Raw genomic sequence first — 15,867 nt, forward strand, 5'->3', positions numbered from 1 at the left:
TCCAGCGAGCTCGAACTCCCGGACATAGCTGTTGAGATCAATCCGCTGCACCATATCTTTGGGCACCTCCTCGACGATCCTCGCTGGCCCTACATTCCCGCGGTCGACAAGGTAAGCGTGCAAGACTACGGGTATTGCCAGTCACTAAGCATCGCATAGACCGTCGAAGCTACTCCAGAGGATTGGATAACCCTCTGTCACTGCATCCGACGCCATCCGGATACTTTCAGGCTTTGGAGGTGAGTGTGGCACGTCAGCCACGCCACAGATGCTGATTCACATGAAATGATAGTTTCACGTACGATCTTCAAAAGCAGACTATCCACATGTCTTCCCCCTCTCCAGCTCACAATCTCCTTGCGAGCAGTTTAAGCCTATTTCTCTACATGGCAGTAAGGGCAGGGATCATCACGTTGGGCACATGGACAGTCGCGGTCATCTTGAACCCTTCCCAGGACTTGAAGGGACCGATACCCGACCCTACAGACACATTCTGGGGAAGGTCGGCGGGACGCGCCACGAGTTCAGCCGCGGCAAAAAAAGAGAAGAACCTGGCGGCCAGGTCGATGACCCCTGAGCAGAGGGCATTGGCGGCTGCAGAGGCCGCTAGGCTGAAAGCTGACGATGCTGTAGCCAAGGCGGAGGCCAGGCAGCGGAAAGCCGACAAGATGGCTGAGGAGAAGGCAGAGAAGGAGGAGAAGGCGAAGGCGGAGAAGGCTAAGGCCAAGCGGCCGAAAGGCAAGGCGGAGAAGGCTAAGGCCAAGCGGCCGAAAGGCAAGGCGGAGAAGGCTAAGGCCAGGGAGGATGAAAAGGCTCAGGAGGGGTTGGATTCGCGCTCGAAGAAGAACAAGAGGAAGGATCGGCAGGCGAAGGCACGCAAGAGAAAGCGTTCGGAGGATCCCCTCTCCGACGTTGATGGCCCCTCCGACGTTGATGGCCCCTCCGACGTTGATGGCCCCTCCGTCGTTGATGGCCCCTCCACTGTTGATGATCACGATCCTCACGCCGATGCCGACCCTCTCGCCGACGTTGACCCTCACGCTGACGCCGACCCTCGCACTGAAAGCTCTGGCGCTTCTGGAGCCAAGTCGTCCGCTCCCGTCCAAGTCCCGTCGTTCCCTCTCAGTCACATCCCAGACACCATCATCTCACTGTTGTTCCCTTTAAAGTATGCGACCATAAGTGTTGTGACAATTGAAATTGCCAAGGCCGAGAAGCCGGACCACCTTTCTTTCCGGGTAAGTATACACTCTTACCCGTCTGAAATGTCGGGAACACTAATGGCCCTTCTAGTTGGTTGAATACATGCGCGCCCCCGTCGACAACCCCTGGGGGATACGTAACCTGCTCGTCTTTGTGAATGTAGAAGAACAGAAGAAGTTCTCTGCTCCAAAATATTCCGACTACGTGAAGAAGTGCGCAAAGGAGAGTGTAGCCGCGAAAACGGAGAAGGAATGGGCGCAAGGTTGGATCGAGACCTGCAAGAAGGTGTGCCTCCAGGAGATGCAATTCGATGAGGGCGATGATCCGGGCCCAACACGCGACGAGCAGCCTTGGCTCACCCCTCAGTACCTCATTGACGGGCACATCTTCATGCACCGTCAGTGCGCATGGCTTACGTGCTCCGATCTCTCTGTGCCTGAGCACGTTGAGGAGCTGGAGCAATTGAGTCGCAGTAACACGGCTCGGACTCCGGCCACCTGGGAGGAGAAAGGGCTCGGGATCGTAGGTGCTCTTCGTTCTATGCTCCACACTTTACTGATTCTTGACGTGTCAGGCAATCCGAGACTCATACGACTCAGAGAAGACTGCCTCACGGCGCAACCTCTTTGAGATACGTTGGAGTGCTGCATTGCAGAACCTCTCGCAGCGTGTCTTTGATGTTTGCTCCACGGCCCTTATTAACGCAATCAAAGATGATCCGGATGTGTTCATGGCAAGGTACGACATCCGCCCAGAAGAGTTCGATGACGTGCTGGAACGATTCAAGCAACGTTACAAGCAAGGACCTGACGTGATGGGAGAAGAGTTCTCGCTGAACAAAATCCTTGAAGACCTGCGTCGAACTGTCCGGATGGGATCTATTCCGACAGCCACAGCACGCCTCAAGAACTTCGCCTATGAGCTCGGCTTCCTCCATGCGCTGGACCCACCGTTGGAGAATGCCCAGTATAAGCCCGATGCCCCGGTGCAGCAGCCTCCCGAGAGGGGGGACATCACGAGTTTAATACGTGAGGCGGTGAGCGAGCATGCAGCCAAGAAACAGCGGATTGACTAGGGCTGTTTCTTGCAACTGTTCGCTTGCGCGTTTGCGTCGCTCACTGTGTACTCTCCACATCGCTTTCGTATCGCTTTTCGTATGTACATAGTGGATATCGGCCTTTCTTGTTGCGCTCACTGTATACATCTCGCTCTGACTACGCTATCTTGCGCTCTCGTACCCTTCTTGCGCTCTCGTACCCTCGCTGTCGCCGTATCTTGCAGTTGTCGTATCTCGCAGTCGTTTGTAGTGCCTTCGCTCGTGTAGGGTATTGTCTCGGTATCGTCATTTGTACATTCTTTCCGCCACGCAGGCTATATACAATCTTTGATGAAGCTATTACGCGTTCTAAGCATATGCAGACCTTGGAGAAGGCAAAACGCCGTGCGCTTTCCACCCTCCCTACCCTCCTAGAGCAAGTGCCGTGCCTTGCGCATCGGGGAAAAAACCACGCCACCCCCTCCCGGCGGGCCGCGCTGCGGTCCGATCGTCCCGCGCGGCTCAGGCCTTTCGCCTTCCTGCGATCAACTGGGGCGTTCAAATCCCAACTTCCACACTCTTCAATCTTTACTCAACCAGGAAGGTAGGCCTGCCTACCATGGCACTGATAATGACATATCTTACTAGCACCATGAACAGACAGGAATGCAGTTGAATATTGCCGAGATTAGGGAACTAACCGGGATCCTGGCGTCCGTTCCGACGTCGACTTTGAGTCCCAATATGCAGTCACTATTAATGCGACTGCAACGTGGTAGAGTTTATTGCTTTCAATGCTCCGAATACACTTGAACCTCTATATATCTTTGTAGAACTCACAGAAACAGAGACCGTCACACCTTCTGGACCACTGTCTTCGACATTGCAAGGTGAGTGTCTTCTGCTGAAGCATCAGTCTCAAACGTTCTGATATCAGTTTCCCGCTCTTCATAGTTCCTGGCATCTCACAAGTCCAGCCGAGCGGAAAGAGCACTCAGAAGCGTTCCGAGGCTCGGCGGAAGCTGGCTCAGACGCAATATGACCCTGCGTCAAGACCTGCTCGAGTGAAGCAGGCTGCTCAGCCTGCACCAGCTCGTTACCCCCTTCCGGCGCCCTGTCCCCGAAATGGAACACAGTACGTTGCACCTCAGAATCAGCCGGCTGCTGCTTGGGAATTGGCATCACAGCCACATGAGGCTAGGAGCACCACGATCAACATTTTCTTGCAAACGCTCACAGCGTACGACTTGCAGCATGATATCAGCCGATGTGGGGGTGTTCTGCTATCAGCGCATCAAGCATCATACGGCGGAGGGAGCGAGACCCTGTCTGAGATTGCCCAGAGGTGCATCCGTACGGCAAACTCGACTGCAGTCTTCCACCTCCACTTTATCGTTGCGCTCATGACACTCAGCTTCAAGTGTGCAAGGTGAGGGTGTACTCACGGTTCACTGTACCTATTTATTGACATATCCTGATATCTAGTCTGTCTAACTGGAAAGAATCCGTCAACCTCGCTGCCCTACACAGAGAACACCTGAGCCAAGATGCCAACTCACCATCTGTGCGAACTCTGCAGTACTGGTACGCCGGTGGTAGCAAGCTCATATCGCTTGCCGCAGGAGGTGAGATTCTAGTAGCGGCGACCGTGACGAGAGACTGATGATGTGCTGACGACTTCAAGGATCATTCTACATGCTGCTCTGGCTGGCCTACACTGATCTACGAACGCCATTCATTGAGGCAGACGGCAATATAGCGTACGATCTCGCAAATATACTTCGTAACCCGAATAGCGGTGAGTGTACAGACTTTTGTTGTTCCATATAGTACTGAACATTGCCAATCACAGAGAGCTCTGCAGGACGACTTGTCCAGAGCACCATCATACCAACGCTGGCGTTTCTCAGCCAACAATGCCCCGTCAAACTCGGTGAATTTTTCTCGACGAATTTGCTCTCAGAGCTGGCGATCTCTGCAGAGACCCTGTGCAGCGATCTGAGCACATCTGATCGTCTCTTCGACGCTCTGCCCTCAAAGTATGTTTCGGTGCATGACTCAGATACTCAATGCTGACATAAGAAAATGCAGTTCATTCCGAGCTCTTCCTCGCTCTTCCCTTGCCTGGGCCGCTTTTCAGTCACTAGAGCAGCCAGCGTTCAAGTTGACAGTGCCTCTCCTGACGACGCAGGTCACATGCGTCACTTCACTGTTTGACCCTCAGCAAGCCGCCAATCGACAGTGTGTAGCGTCGTCGGACAGACAGAAGAACTCGAGATGGACGGAAATTCAAAGAGAATTCGCTAAGGACGCAGTAGAACCGTCAACTGTCGACGGGTTAAGGAGGCTGGTAAGTTGCATCCTATGTACCGCAGGGGTCGTTCTAACAGCCCTGATTCTGTAGTTACGGGAAGCGTATGTCAATGGCGTACGCGTAGGGCCTGGATACATACGCATCAACCCTGGCCTCTACGAGTAGGAGACACAATACTCAGGAGTTCGGGGAGGCTGACGATTGTTCCAATAGCGACGTACTCACCGTACACTCTTGCCACGGGGACATTGTTGCCAGCATATGCAAGTCTATGGAGCAAAGCATGCGAGATCGTCTCATCGATCGCTTGGCCGATTGTTTTGAGCCCGACGCTCTGAAGGTAATTGATACCGCTCAGGAGCGCGGTGACCATGTCTTCCAGGCACTTCATTTCTCCTGGTACAACCGTCATTGCACGACTGTAAGTGCTCTATAAATCTTGGATCTTCCTCAATGACAGTTCACATACGTCTGTAGGGACACGACGCTCCGACTGACGTACCTCCTATGAACTTGAAGAGGACTGGTGGTTTGAAGACAAACTACCATCAAATGATACCGTACCCCTCCAAGGACATGGCGAACTCGACGAACGTCTCAATCTACCAGTCCGTGAAGAAAATCCTAGGTCCAGTGTTCGAGTGGCTGGATATGAAGGTGAATGAATTGCCTCGTTTGTATCTCCCACAGAGAATTTGATGCCCTTATTAGTTCAAGGCGATGATCCCGGATGTATACGAGCGACTAGACGCATACGCGTCTATACTGCCTGGCAACAACCAGGCAGTCTCTGCGCCGTTTCTGGGCTTGGTCATCAACCTCAACGTCTCAACTGCGGCTCACAGGGATAGCAAGGATGACAGCATGTGCTTAGTCCTCGCGATCGGTGATTTTGAAGGCGGAGAACTAGTCCTCTATGAACCTGGTTTGACCATTCCTTTGCGTAACGGCGACTTTGTCGTATTCCCTTCTTGTGATCTGACTCACTTCAACCTACACTTCAAGGGTCGTAGAGCCTCTATTGTACTCCATACTGACCGGGAAATGGCCAAATGGCACAATGGGCGCAACGGATGGTCTAGTAACCGTAATTTTATTTGACGTACTCTCCGACCTATTTTCCCTACAATTGTTCTTCTGTAACCCTACTGGTCCATTCATGATGTTCGCAGCAGTCGTCACAAGCTGAAATAACACGTTCAGGAAGCTGATAATCGCTTGGACTTGCTCAACGGCCTCGATGGGACTTTGCTGATTAAGCTGCGCGTGTCCCAAGTTGCTTCTATCACTGCGAAGAGGGAGGCCGCGGAACTTCGATAAGCTCGGCGGCCTTCGGGTTCAACACATCTCCGCCCTCCTAGTGTACGCTTGGCACACTCTCAGTCTTGTACACCCATCTGCCCTGCGTTGTTGCTGTTGAAAATGGCCTCACGCACCCGCTCAGCCGCTCGCCAGGAGGCCCCTGGCACCAGTAACAGCGCTCGCGCGAACACAGGCGCCACGCAGATGAACCGTGCGAATGCTGCGGAGGACAGGGGAGCTCCCTCCGACAGTGATGTTCCCGATGAGGACCTCTCTGACGCTGCCTTACACAAGAGAATCGCTGAGCTGACCAAGATGGCCGAGTTGAAGCGCAAGAGGAAGGCAACGACAAAAGCCTCGCTGGCCAAAGAACAGCGCGTGGAAAGTAAGTCGTGTATTTGTTGCAATCGAGGACTCTGATAATGTTGCATGATAGAGATCCGTAAGAGGAAGTTAGAGGCCATGGACGCTGAGCAGCGTGACACCAGCGAAGAGCCCCCCAAGCCCAAGAAGAAGAAGAAGGCTAAAAAAGCTGAAGACGACGACGTGCTTGAAGGTACGAAGAACAATGAAGGCCGATCTGACGAGGGGAGTGGCCGTGACGATGTCCAGGAGCCGATGGACGTGGAGGTCGTTGAAGAGGAGGAGGACACGACTGTCCTATCTAAGGAGAGGAGCAGAGGAAAGAAGAGCACTACGTCGGCTGTAGAGCCGTCCCAGCGTGCGTGCTACATACGCGTTCAGGAACTGACACTGAGTGCGTTCTGTAGCTCAACCCAAGCCCAAGCCCAAGCCCAAGCCCGCCTTCAAAGGGCGAAAGCAGAACTTGGATCAGGACGAAGCCGCTTTTGTCCAGATGCTCGGTGAGGGGATAGCCTTATGTATCCGTAAATGCCAATGGCATATTGTGATCCTTACAACGGTGTAGGGCACGACACTGCGCCGAAGGGCAAAGGGCAGGTCAAGACCAAGGCTGTTCAGTTGACTGAGGAACATAGCGACGACACAGGTGCGCAGCCTGCTCAGAAGACAAAGAAGAATTCGCAGCCCGCTTCTTCAAGTTCGGCGGACGCGACCAAGAAACCGGTGTCCACTGTGTCGACAACATCTTCACCTCCCAAGGTACGGTTAGAGCCCTATGTGTTGATACCTCCATGGGTACTGTCATACACCGTTTGTTGCAGCCCATTCTCACATTGCCCTCTGTGTAGCCTCGACCTACCACGAGCACGTCTCCAGTCTCCAAGAAGGCTCAAGACAAGGATGCTGGGAAGGTGAAAGCTTCGGTGACCACGGCCAAGAAGGACATGCGTCCTAGCGGCAGCAGCAACAAGAAGCGCGACACCGAAGACTCTGACGGTACGGAAAGCGGTGAAGATGATGATGGAAGCAACGGCGACGATGAGGACGAGGAAGAGGGAGAGGAAGATGACGAGGACGAGGACGAGGAAGATGACGAGGACGAGGACGAGGACGGGGACGGGGACGAGGACAAGGATGGTGACGAGTTTGTTGATGACGGAGTAGAGGTACGTGGTTTATCCTTTCGAACGCTGTCCCCACTGACTGTGTAGACCGTGGCGGAGTCGAAGAGCACTGGGAAGCAACGGGCGAAGAGGCGTAGGCGCCAGACACGCGCCAAGGTGACACAGCTCCCCAGGGACATCAAGGCCCTCGTCTCTGCGGCGCAGAACTGCCTCCGTCTGCGCATTGCTCTCAAGAACGCTTGGACGTCTGAGCCATCAGTCAGCAGCGGCCGTCTTCCTGAGAGGGACGACCTCATCAAGAGTAGTCTGCAGGATGCCTATGAACTGGGCAGGGCAGGGGGGCGTGACAAGTCCATAAGGACCGCCTTCCAAGTGCTGAAGGGGAACAAGGGGAACAAGGACACTAAGGAGACTGACAAGCTGCGCAAGAATGTCTACACAGTGGTGAGCGTTTGTTTCTGTCTGTCATGAAGAGTCGCGAGTGCCTGACTTCCATTAGGTCTGGGCGGCCGCAGCGCAGTTCCGAAACGAGCTGAAGAGGAAGGCCAAAACTGTTACCTCTCAGATGTACGAGCTCGACAGCCTGTCTTCTCAGCAGAAGAGGAACCTGGCGACATGGTTGATCACCACTCACCCGACGACCGTCGTTGGTGGCTTGCGTAACATCCCTAACTTTGTCTTCGGTGGCATGACGATTGCCTTAGATGCGCGCAAGCATTTTGATGCCGAGGTGAGAGTGCGAGTTCATTGCAGAGTACACCTTAATGATCTGGGTGACAGAAGAGCGACTTTAAGCGCGGGGAGGTGTTCCTCCACCCGGCTATTTCAGAGCTGATTTACCAGCACTGGGGCCTTGGAGCTCGAGCGGACGCGAACCTGCATGCGGCCACGGAAGAGTTCAGCGAGGTGCCGAACAACCTGATCGCTGTGGTGTGCAACGCTGTGAGTCCAGACCGTCATTCGCATGGCTATCAGAGCTCAATCCACAATGGGGTCTCACGGATTCGTGACGCACAGATCGAGTCCGCCCTCATGGAGTTTGCCAAGCCAGGTGCAAAGAACTTCTTCACGAACAAGCAGTATGCTGCCAAGTACGTTCATCACATATGTCAGAACATCGAGGCTTATCTTCTTACAGATGGGACGGCATCATGGCAATCTTGGAGTTCATGGAGGCTCAGTACAATCCGTCCTACATGAATATGAAGCGTATCGTGTGGAAGTCCATCATGTAAGCTGTGTGCAGTTGCTTTGCAATCAATCCCTCAATGCACTGACTATCTCAGATCGCGGCTCGAAGACACGGACGATGTGGACGAGGTGGGCGTGCATACCGGTTTCCTCGACGCGGCCCTTGAGGAGCAAGATATCGTGGTTTTGGGAGGGAGCAATGCAACGCCGCATGGCTCGCCTGCTGGAAAGCCTTCGAGCACAAGGAAGGCTCCTACTGCCTCGGCAACCAAGCCATCCAGTTCGTCGAGCCCTGAGAAAGGCGGTCAGGAGGGCGACGACAACGTCATCAGTAGAGAGGGCCCTTCTGTGCGCAGCAGCCACAATTCCCAGGCAGATGATGACGTAGCTGCAGAGGACGTCAGCGAGAAGGACGGAAGTGGGGAAGATGAGATCGAGCACGACGAGGTAGACGAGAGGGAGGACAGAGCCGGGGATGCTAAGGAACGTGAAGGTACGCATGTCCGTCATCTCATCACAGAGGATGATCCATAATCTAGTGTCAAATTTCATCATGACAAGGCGCGGCTCGTGAGGACCAAACAGGGACAGTCTGATAGAGGACTCCTGGCTACGTTGTCATGGTCTATGCTTCAAGGTAAGTTGAGCAAGGACTTGATTGTAACCGGAGGTCTGAGCTCAGTTATGGTCTGCCCCATCTAGATACCCATACTGGCCATGACGTTGCTGAGTCGCTGAACTCTGGGGAAGAATCGTGTGTTGCGCATGTTCGATGTACGATAGTGTGCCGTCTCTCGCTCTCCATCTCGCTCTGTCTCCTGCTCTCCTTCACCATTGTCTCTGAAGTCACGTCACACATATTAACATCGTCTACGGTTGTCGGTCTACGGTTGTCGGGCGGCAGAGCTGCTTCATTGCTATGCGTTTTCAGTCGTGTATTATCAATAGTATGAATGGACGGCAGTTTATTGTGCATGATGCTGAAGAGCACCAAGGAAGCCAAAGACACCACGCATTGAAGTGCAATTAAGAGAAAAAAGAACACAATGTTTGAGTGCTTAATTAGAAGGAACGAAGTAGCAATAGTGAAAGGGGCAGAACAATAAGGGTACTTTTTGGTTCTCATTTAAGTAAACGTGTACTTAAGTAAGACAAAATAAGAAATCGACTTACCTTAAGGCTCTTGTGGCACATAGTGACACATAATGTTACTTTTGGCTCTCCACAAGACCACTGAAGACACGAACGTTTTTCCTGATGAAGGAGATTAGTGGTGGCGGAATTACGCTCGGTGACTCAACTCAGGCTCTTCTCCTTCTGTCGAAGCTGCCAGAGTCATACCAGTCGATGATCTCTGCGCTCCTAGCGACGCAGACCCTCAAAGATCTAAAGGTCGACTCGGTCCAGAGCAAAATTCTCGCCGAGGAATCACTTCGCCGGTCCGGTATGGGACAGTCTGCATCTAAGACGTCCCAGGTCAAGCATAAATCCAAGGACCCCTGCAATCACTGCGGTGGGGCCCATGGTAGCGAGAATTGTTGGACCAAGTACCCGCATCTCCGCCCTCAGAATAAAGGTGGCGGAAAGGGGAAGAACAACAAGGGCAAGGGCAAGGGCAAAGGAAAGGGAAAGAGCGGAGGAAATGGTCAATCTAGTTCTGGTACTTCTAACACTGCATCTGCGTCGGACTCTTCGAATGTTGTAACTGTAGAATCCTCCTCGTCGTCTGCGAATACTATGACTGCTTCTTGGTATACTGCGGCTAACACCGCGTCAGGAAGAACGACTAATTGGATTATGGATTCTGGTGCATCCAAGACGATCACCAACGACATGGCTGATTTTTGGGATTACACTCCTTACGAGGAGCCCATGATTTTTAGCACAGCCGGCAAGAGTAAGATTGCAGCTTACGGTGAAGGCACTATCAAAGGCGTTGTGCATGTTGAAGGGAAACATATTGTGTCGACTATCACCAATGTCGCATATATCCCTGCCGCGTCTAGTCGCCTATTTTCAACTGGAGTTATTGAACGTTCAGGTTTCACCCTTGTTCAAGGTGGAGGCCGTATGGTCATTTTCGACCAACCTATTTTGCATGGTTCTGACCGAATCCGTGGTAACAGGATCATGGAGGCGCATCACACGCCCTTCAACAATCTCTATATGTTGCACATGGAAATTATGAAACCGCAATTGGCTAAGTCTGCAGACAAGTCAAATTTTCGCCTTTGGCATCAACGCTTCGGACATTCGTCTGAAGAAGTTATCCGTCAACTACCCAAGCACACCAAGGGTGTGGATTCTATCGGTGACAAGGACAAGTCTCCTTGTGCAGGTTGTCAATGGGGCAAGTCTCATCGTGCTCCATTTCCCACGTCGAACAAGAGAGCTTCAAAACCTCTTGAAATTGTTCATACCGACGAAGATGGTCCTATGCGTACCACCGCTATTGGTGGATGGCGCTACTTCATCAGCTTTCTTGACGACTACTCCGGTCTTGGCCGCGCCTATTTCCTCAAACATAAGAATGATTCGACCCAAGCGTTCGATGATTTCAAGGCATGGGCTGAGAACCAAACTGACGAGAAAATCAAAGCTGTACGCTCGGATCGAGGGGGAGAATATACCTCTGCAGAATTTACCGAACATTTGCGCAAATTTGGCATTGAACATCAGAAGACGATGCCATACTCTCCTCAACAGAATGGGAGAGCTGAGCGCTGGAATCGGACCATTGTCGAGAAGGCTATGTCTATGCTTCATCATGCTGGACTAAGCCATGGTTTCTGGCAATTGGCTGTTGACGCTGCGGTTCACATTTATAATCGGCAACCAATGCGACGCCTTAACTGGCAATGCCCCATTACTCTCTGGGATAGCACAGTCCCGGACATTTCGTATTTTAGGGTATTTGGGTGCAAGGCATATGTGCATGTGCAGAAGGAACAAAGAGCTGGGAAGCTCGACAAGAAGGCTGTCGAGATGATCTTTGTTGGCTATGAGTTAGGTTCCAAAGGGTATCGTTTCTGGAACCCGGCCACTCGAAGTATCGTTGTGTCTCGTGATGTGACCTTCGATGAAGAGACATTTCCTGCACGTAAAGATTTAGGCAATAATCCGAAATCCCTGGATAAGCCGTTTGATGAACCTCCTGAGGATGCGAACTCGGAGGATTCTGATTCTGAGGATTTACCTATTCCCGTTCCTATCCCAGAACATGAACCTGAACCTGAAGACCATCCAGAGCCAGTGGGAGACATTCCACAACCGCAACCTGATCCTGTACCTCCTCCGCAACCTCAGTACGAACGTCCACGTCGTCAAGGTGCTGGACAAAATCCTAAGAGGAACAAGGACAATGCCTATGGTGACGAGCCACCTGCGAATATTGATCGTCGTACCGATGCTCAAGGCCGTCAACAATCTGAGGCTGAAACTCTCATGTTTGTGCGGATGCTAGCAGAAGCAAACCATGGCGTTCCCCAGAGTCACAGGGAAGCTATGGAGTCTCAAGACAAGGCTAAATGGCACGCATCTGAAGGTTCTGAATACAAGTCGCTTATGGACAACAAGACTTGGGTTCTAGTTCCACGGCCTAAAAACCGAAAGGTTATCAAGTGCCGGTGGGTTTATGCGATTAAACACGATGGTCGCTACAAAGCGCGTGTTGTTGCAAAGGGATTTACCCAAGTGTGGGGTCAAGACTATACCGAGACTTTTTCTCCTGTTGCACGGTTTGAATCCGTACGCTATCTATTGGCGCATGCAGCACTTGAAGATTGGGAGATTGAGTCTATGGATGTCAAAACAGCATTCCTTAACGGTGACCTTGACGAGGAAATCTACATGGAACAGCCCGAAGGATGGGCTGTACCTGGGAAGGAGAACTGGGTCTGTCTGCTCAAGAAGGCCATTTATGGCTTGAAGCAAGCGTCTCGTCAATGGAACGCTAAGATCCACAAGTCTCTCCTTGACTTAGGGTTTAAACGGACGTATTCGGATGCCGGAATTTATGTCTTCTCTCGTGAATCTGAAGGACACACCTGCTTAATCATATTGTATGTCGACGACTTGCTCCTCATGGGCGACTCGAAATTGTTCATCGACAACATCAAGCAGAGACTGTCTTTGGAATACCAGATGACTGATCTGGGAGCTGTCCAGCGTTTCCTTGGTCTACACATTCGTCGAGAACGTCTTGCACGTCGTATCTTCGTTGACCAGGAAGACTATATTCAGTCTGTTTTGGAGAGGTTCCAAATGTCCAACTGCAAGTCTGCAAGGACGCCTCTTCCCGCTGGAGCAGTATTAGAGAAGAACACCGACACTGCATCTGAAATTTTCCGAACCCGTTACCAGAGCATCATTGGCAGCATCATGTATGCTATGCTTGGTACTCGCCCAGACATCTCGTTCGCGGTCACGCGTCTGGCGAAGTTTTCTTCAAATCCGTCTAAAGAGCATATGAAGTTTGCGTACTATGTCCTGAGATATCTTCAAGGGACAAAGGAACTTGCACTTTGCTACGATGGAGGCTCAAACTCTGGTCTGATCGCCTACTCAGACTCAGACTGGGCTGAAGACCGTGATGATAGGCACTCTACATCTGGCTTTGTTTTCCTCATGGCCAATTGTGTCGTTTCTTGGGTGTCAAGACGCCAACCAACGGTATCTTTGTCTTCAACCGAAGCAGAGTATAAGGCCAGCTCCGACTGCTGTCGTCAGATGGCTTGGCTGCGTCATTTTGGAGAAGAATTGGGAGACAACATGTCTCATCCAACTCCACTTTGTCTTGACAACCAAGGCAACATTTTCCTTGCGGTGAACCCCGCCGTGGATCGCCGCACCAAGCACATAGAAATCCGGTATCACTACATTCGAGAGTTCTACGAACGTGGGGAGATGGACATCTATTTTGTCGCAAGTGAAGACCAACTTGCTGATGCCTTGACCAAGAATGTTCCCTTCAGCGGAATCGAGAAATTCAGGTCTTCGGTTGGCATGATGAGATACTCGACATCTTGAACAAGTGGGAGTGTTGAACTTCCGAGTTTTCAGTGTTCTTATCTTATCAGTTATGTACGGATATGGACTTATGTTCTGCGATGTCAGATTACATACGTTCTTTGATGGACTTTGCCTAGATTACGTCATGTGACTTTAGTCCGGATCATTCCATGATATTCCACGACATTCCTTGATGTTCCATGACGTTCCATATCATTCCTTGATGTCCCATCACGTCCTATATCACTCTTTGATGTTCCATCATGTCTCATATTATTCCTGATGTTCCATCACGTTTCATATATCTCTCCACATCAAACTCCGAGTTTTGGCTTACTCATGCTGCTTACCAGCTTACTCATATCCCCAAAACCTCGGACTTAGTGCTTACTGATGAACCACTGATACAGCATGTGACCTGTATCAAATGTGTATATATACTGGGCTGGTTTGCCCTGTAATGATAACGATCCTTCGTCCTCTCCTCTGCCTGCCAGCATAGGATCTTCCCTTTGGGACTGGTCTGTTCACTCACTCATTAGTCCTTCACTGCCACTGGGCTTACTAAGCCTAAAACCTCTTTCTTCAACAGAACGACCTTTAAGTCGTTCCCGGGCGCATCCACGCGATTGACGCGATCAGTAGCACGCACAGCGAACGTTGTGTTCGCCGAGACACGAGAGGGGGTGGGGGCGAGATAGGTGCGTTCGGCAAGGGCGTACCTTTGAGTAATAAGCCTCTGTGCTCGTTCTGCCTGTACACCCCGTGCCCTTCCTCCTCATTCCTCTTCGTGGTCTCCTCGCGTCCTCCATGCTGCGCGGTCCTTGCGTTCTGCGTGTCTCCTGCTTGCCCCGCATTCTTCATGTTCCGCGCGGCCTTGTTGCTCGGCACTGGACTTGCATACACGTTATGCAAGACCTGGACCGCGCGGCGGGATGCGAGCCGAACCGCCAACGAGGACGGTTCCGTGGACTCGGCCATGGCTGTTGTTGATCTTGGAGTCACGGAGGCCTTCTGGACGGGCTTGAGGGGAACAGGTCGTTGCACAGCTCCTCGAAGCGAGCATGGATGAGCGGGATGTAGACCCCGACGATGTGAGCACCGAGAGCATGCATGGCTGCGAGGATTTTACTTACATCGTTGTTGAACGTTGAGACTAGGCTTGGAGACGGCGCTGTTGGCAATGCGTGTTGCGCAAACTCGCGCAAGGCCGCCGCGTGTCTGCCCTAAAGCGAATTGCAACTCCGCTTTGAGTCACACGGTGCGTGCGGCCTGCGTTGCTGGCACTTCTCCCTTCTTCTCCCTCACAACGACGGGCGACGTTCCACATCACCCTCGCACCCTGCATCGCGGCTTTACCGGCTCACTCGCTCAATATCTACGAGGTCGTCGAATGCGCCCAGGCCTACCTCTTCATCAACAGTGTCAGCCACAGCATCGTAGGCCGCAGCGCGAGCAACGTCAGCGCGTTCGGAATGTGATGTTCCTCACGGAGCACCAGTTGTCCCTTGCACTGAGATGGAAAGTGAACCGGATCACGACGTTAGGGGCAGAAGCCCCTCATGAGAGGGATGAGGTATGTGTTCTCTCAGTGCCCTTGAATGGCTCGGCTGCGATGATCATAACGATGTTGACTCAGGTCAACGCTTGGTCCGTACCGCGGCCTGACTACGAACACAACGGTGGCAATCGAGGACAGGCCCACTTAGGTGCGTCACCTTCTCCTGAATCTTGACCTTTAGCTGACACGATGACAGCTGTACCGTACATCGCTGCTGGACACATTCCGCAACGCCATTCTTTGCACACTCGCAAAGATGAGCATGGTGAGCTTGAAGGAGCTCTACTGGCATGTCGTTGATACTGAGCTTCCTGTCTAAGATCCCAGGCTACACTGAGCTCGCACACCATCGTATCCTACGCTAGTGCGGTGAGTATTCACAGATTGTCCGAAGATAATTTGATTCTTACATAGGAAACAGCAGGGCCACGTCTTCGTGTACAATCAAGCGCGGCTGTGATTGAAGTACATGAACGAGTCGCTTGTGGGTCAACGTGGGTTCTCAAGCACAACAAGTGCGACGTGGGCAGTGGTGCTCTTTACGCAGCTCGCGAACATACTCTCGAGGCCCATTAGCACTATTAGCAGGGATCGTTACCGTACTTTGTGTTTGTATAGTTTGAAAGGAATATATTTCTGTTGCTTATACCTGATTGCTTGAGTGATTCAACCGAGCTCTGGGACGTCTACATGCACGCCTCTCAGCCTAATGGCCTAATGATCTCGCAGGTGTCTAATTGATGTCTAATCTTAGAAATGGATC

General features: G+C 52.0%; 1 protein-coding gene across 1 annotated transcript; it reads left to right on the plus strand.

Annotated features, from left to right (window-relative positions):
• Positions 1-3,351: 3,351 nt before the first annotated feature.
• Positions 3,352-5,396, plus strand: C8Q71DRAFT_691943 (uncharacterized protein; the record flags this gene model as incomplete). Its single annotated transcript, XM_047919873.1, is given in 8 exon segments — positions 3,352-3,668; positions 3,725-3,864; positions 3,924-4,037; positions 4,092-4,288; positions 4,302-4,642; positions 4,767-4,974; positions 5,031-5,210; positions 5,265-5,396. Coding segments are annotated over 8 exon segments (1,629 nt in total), but the record flags the coding sequence as incomplete, so codon positions are not given.
• Positions 5,397-15,867: the final 10,471 nt, after the last annotated feature.

The sequence above is a fragment of the Rhodofomes roseus genome (genome assembly GCF_022264815.1).
Source record: "Rhodofomes roseus strain CIRM-BRFM 1785 chromosome Unknown C8Q71scaffold_30, whole genome shotgun sequence".
Classification (NCBI taxonomy): domain Eukaryota; kingdom Fungi; phylum Basidiomycota; class Agaricomycetes; order Polyporales; family Fomitopsidaceae; genus Rhodofomes; species Rhodofomes roseus.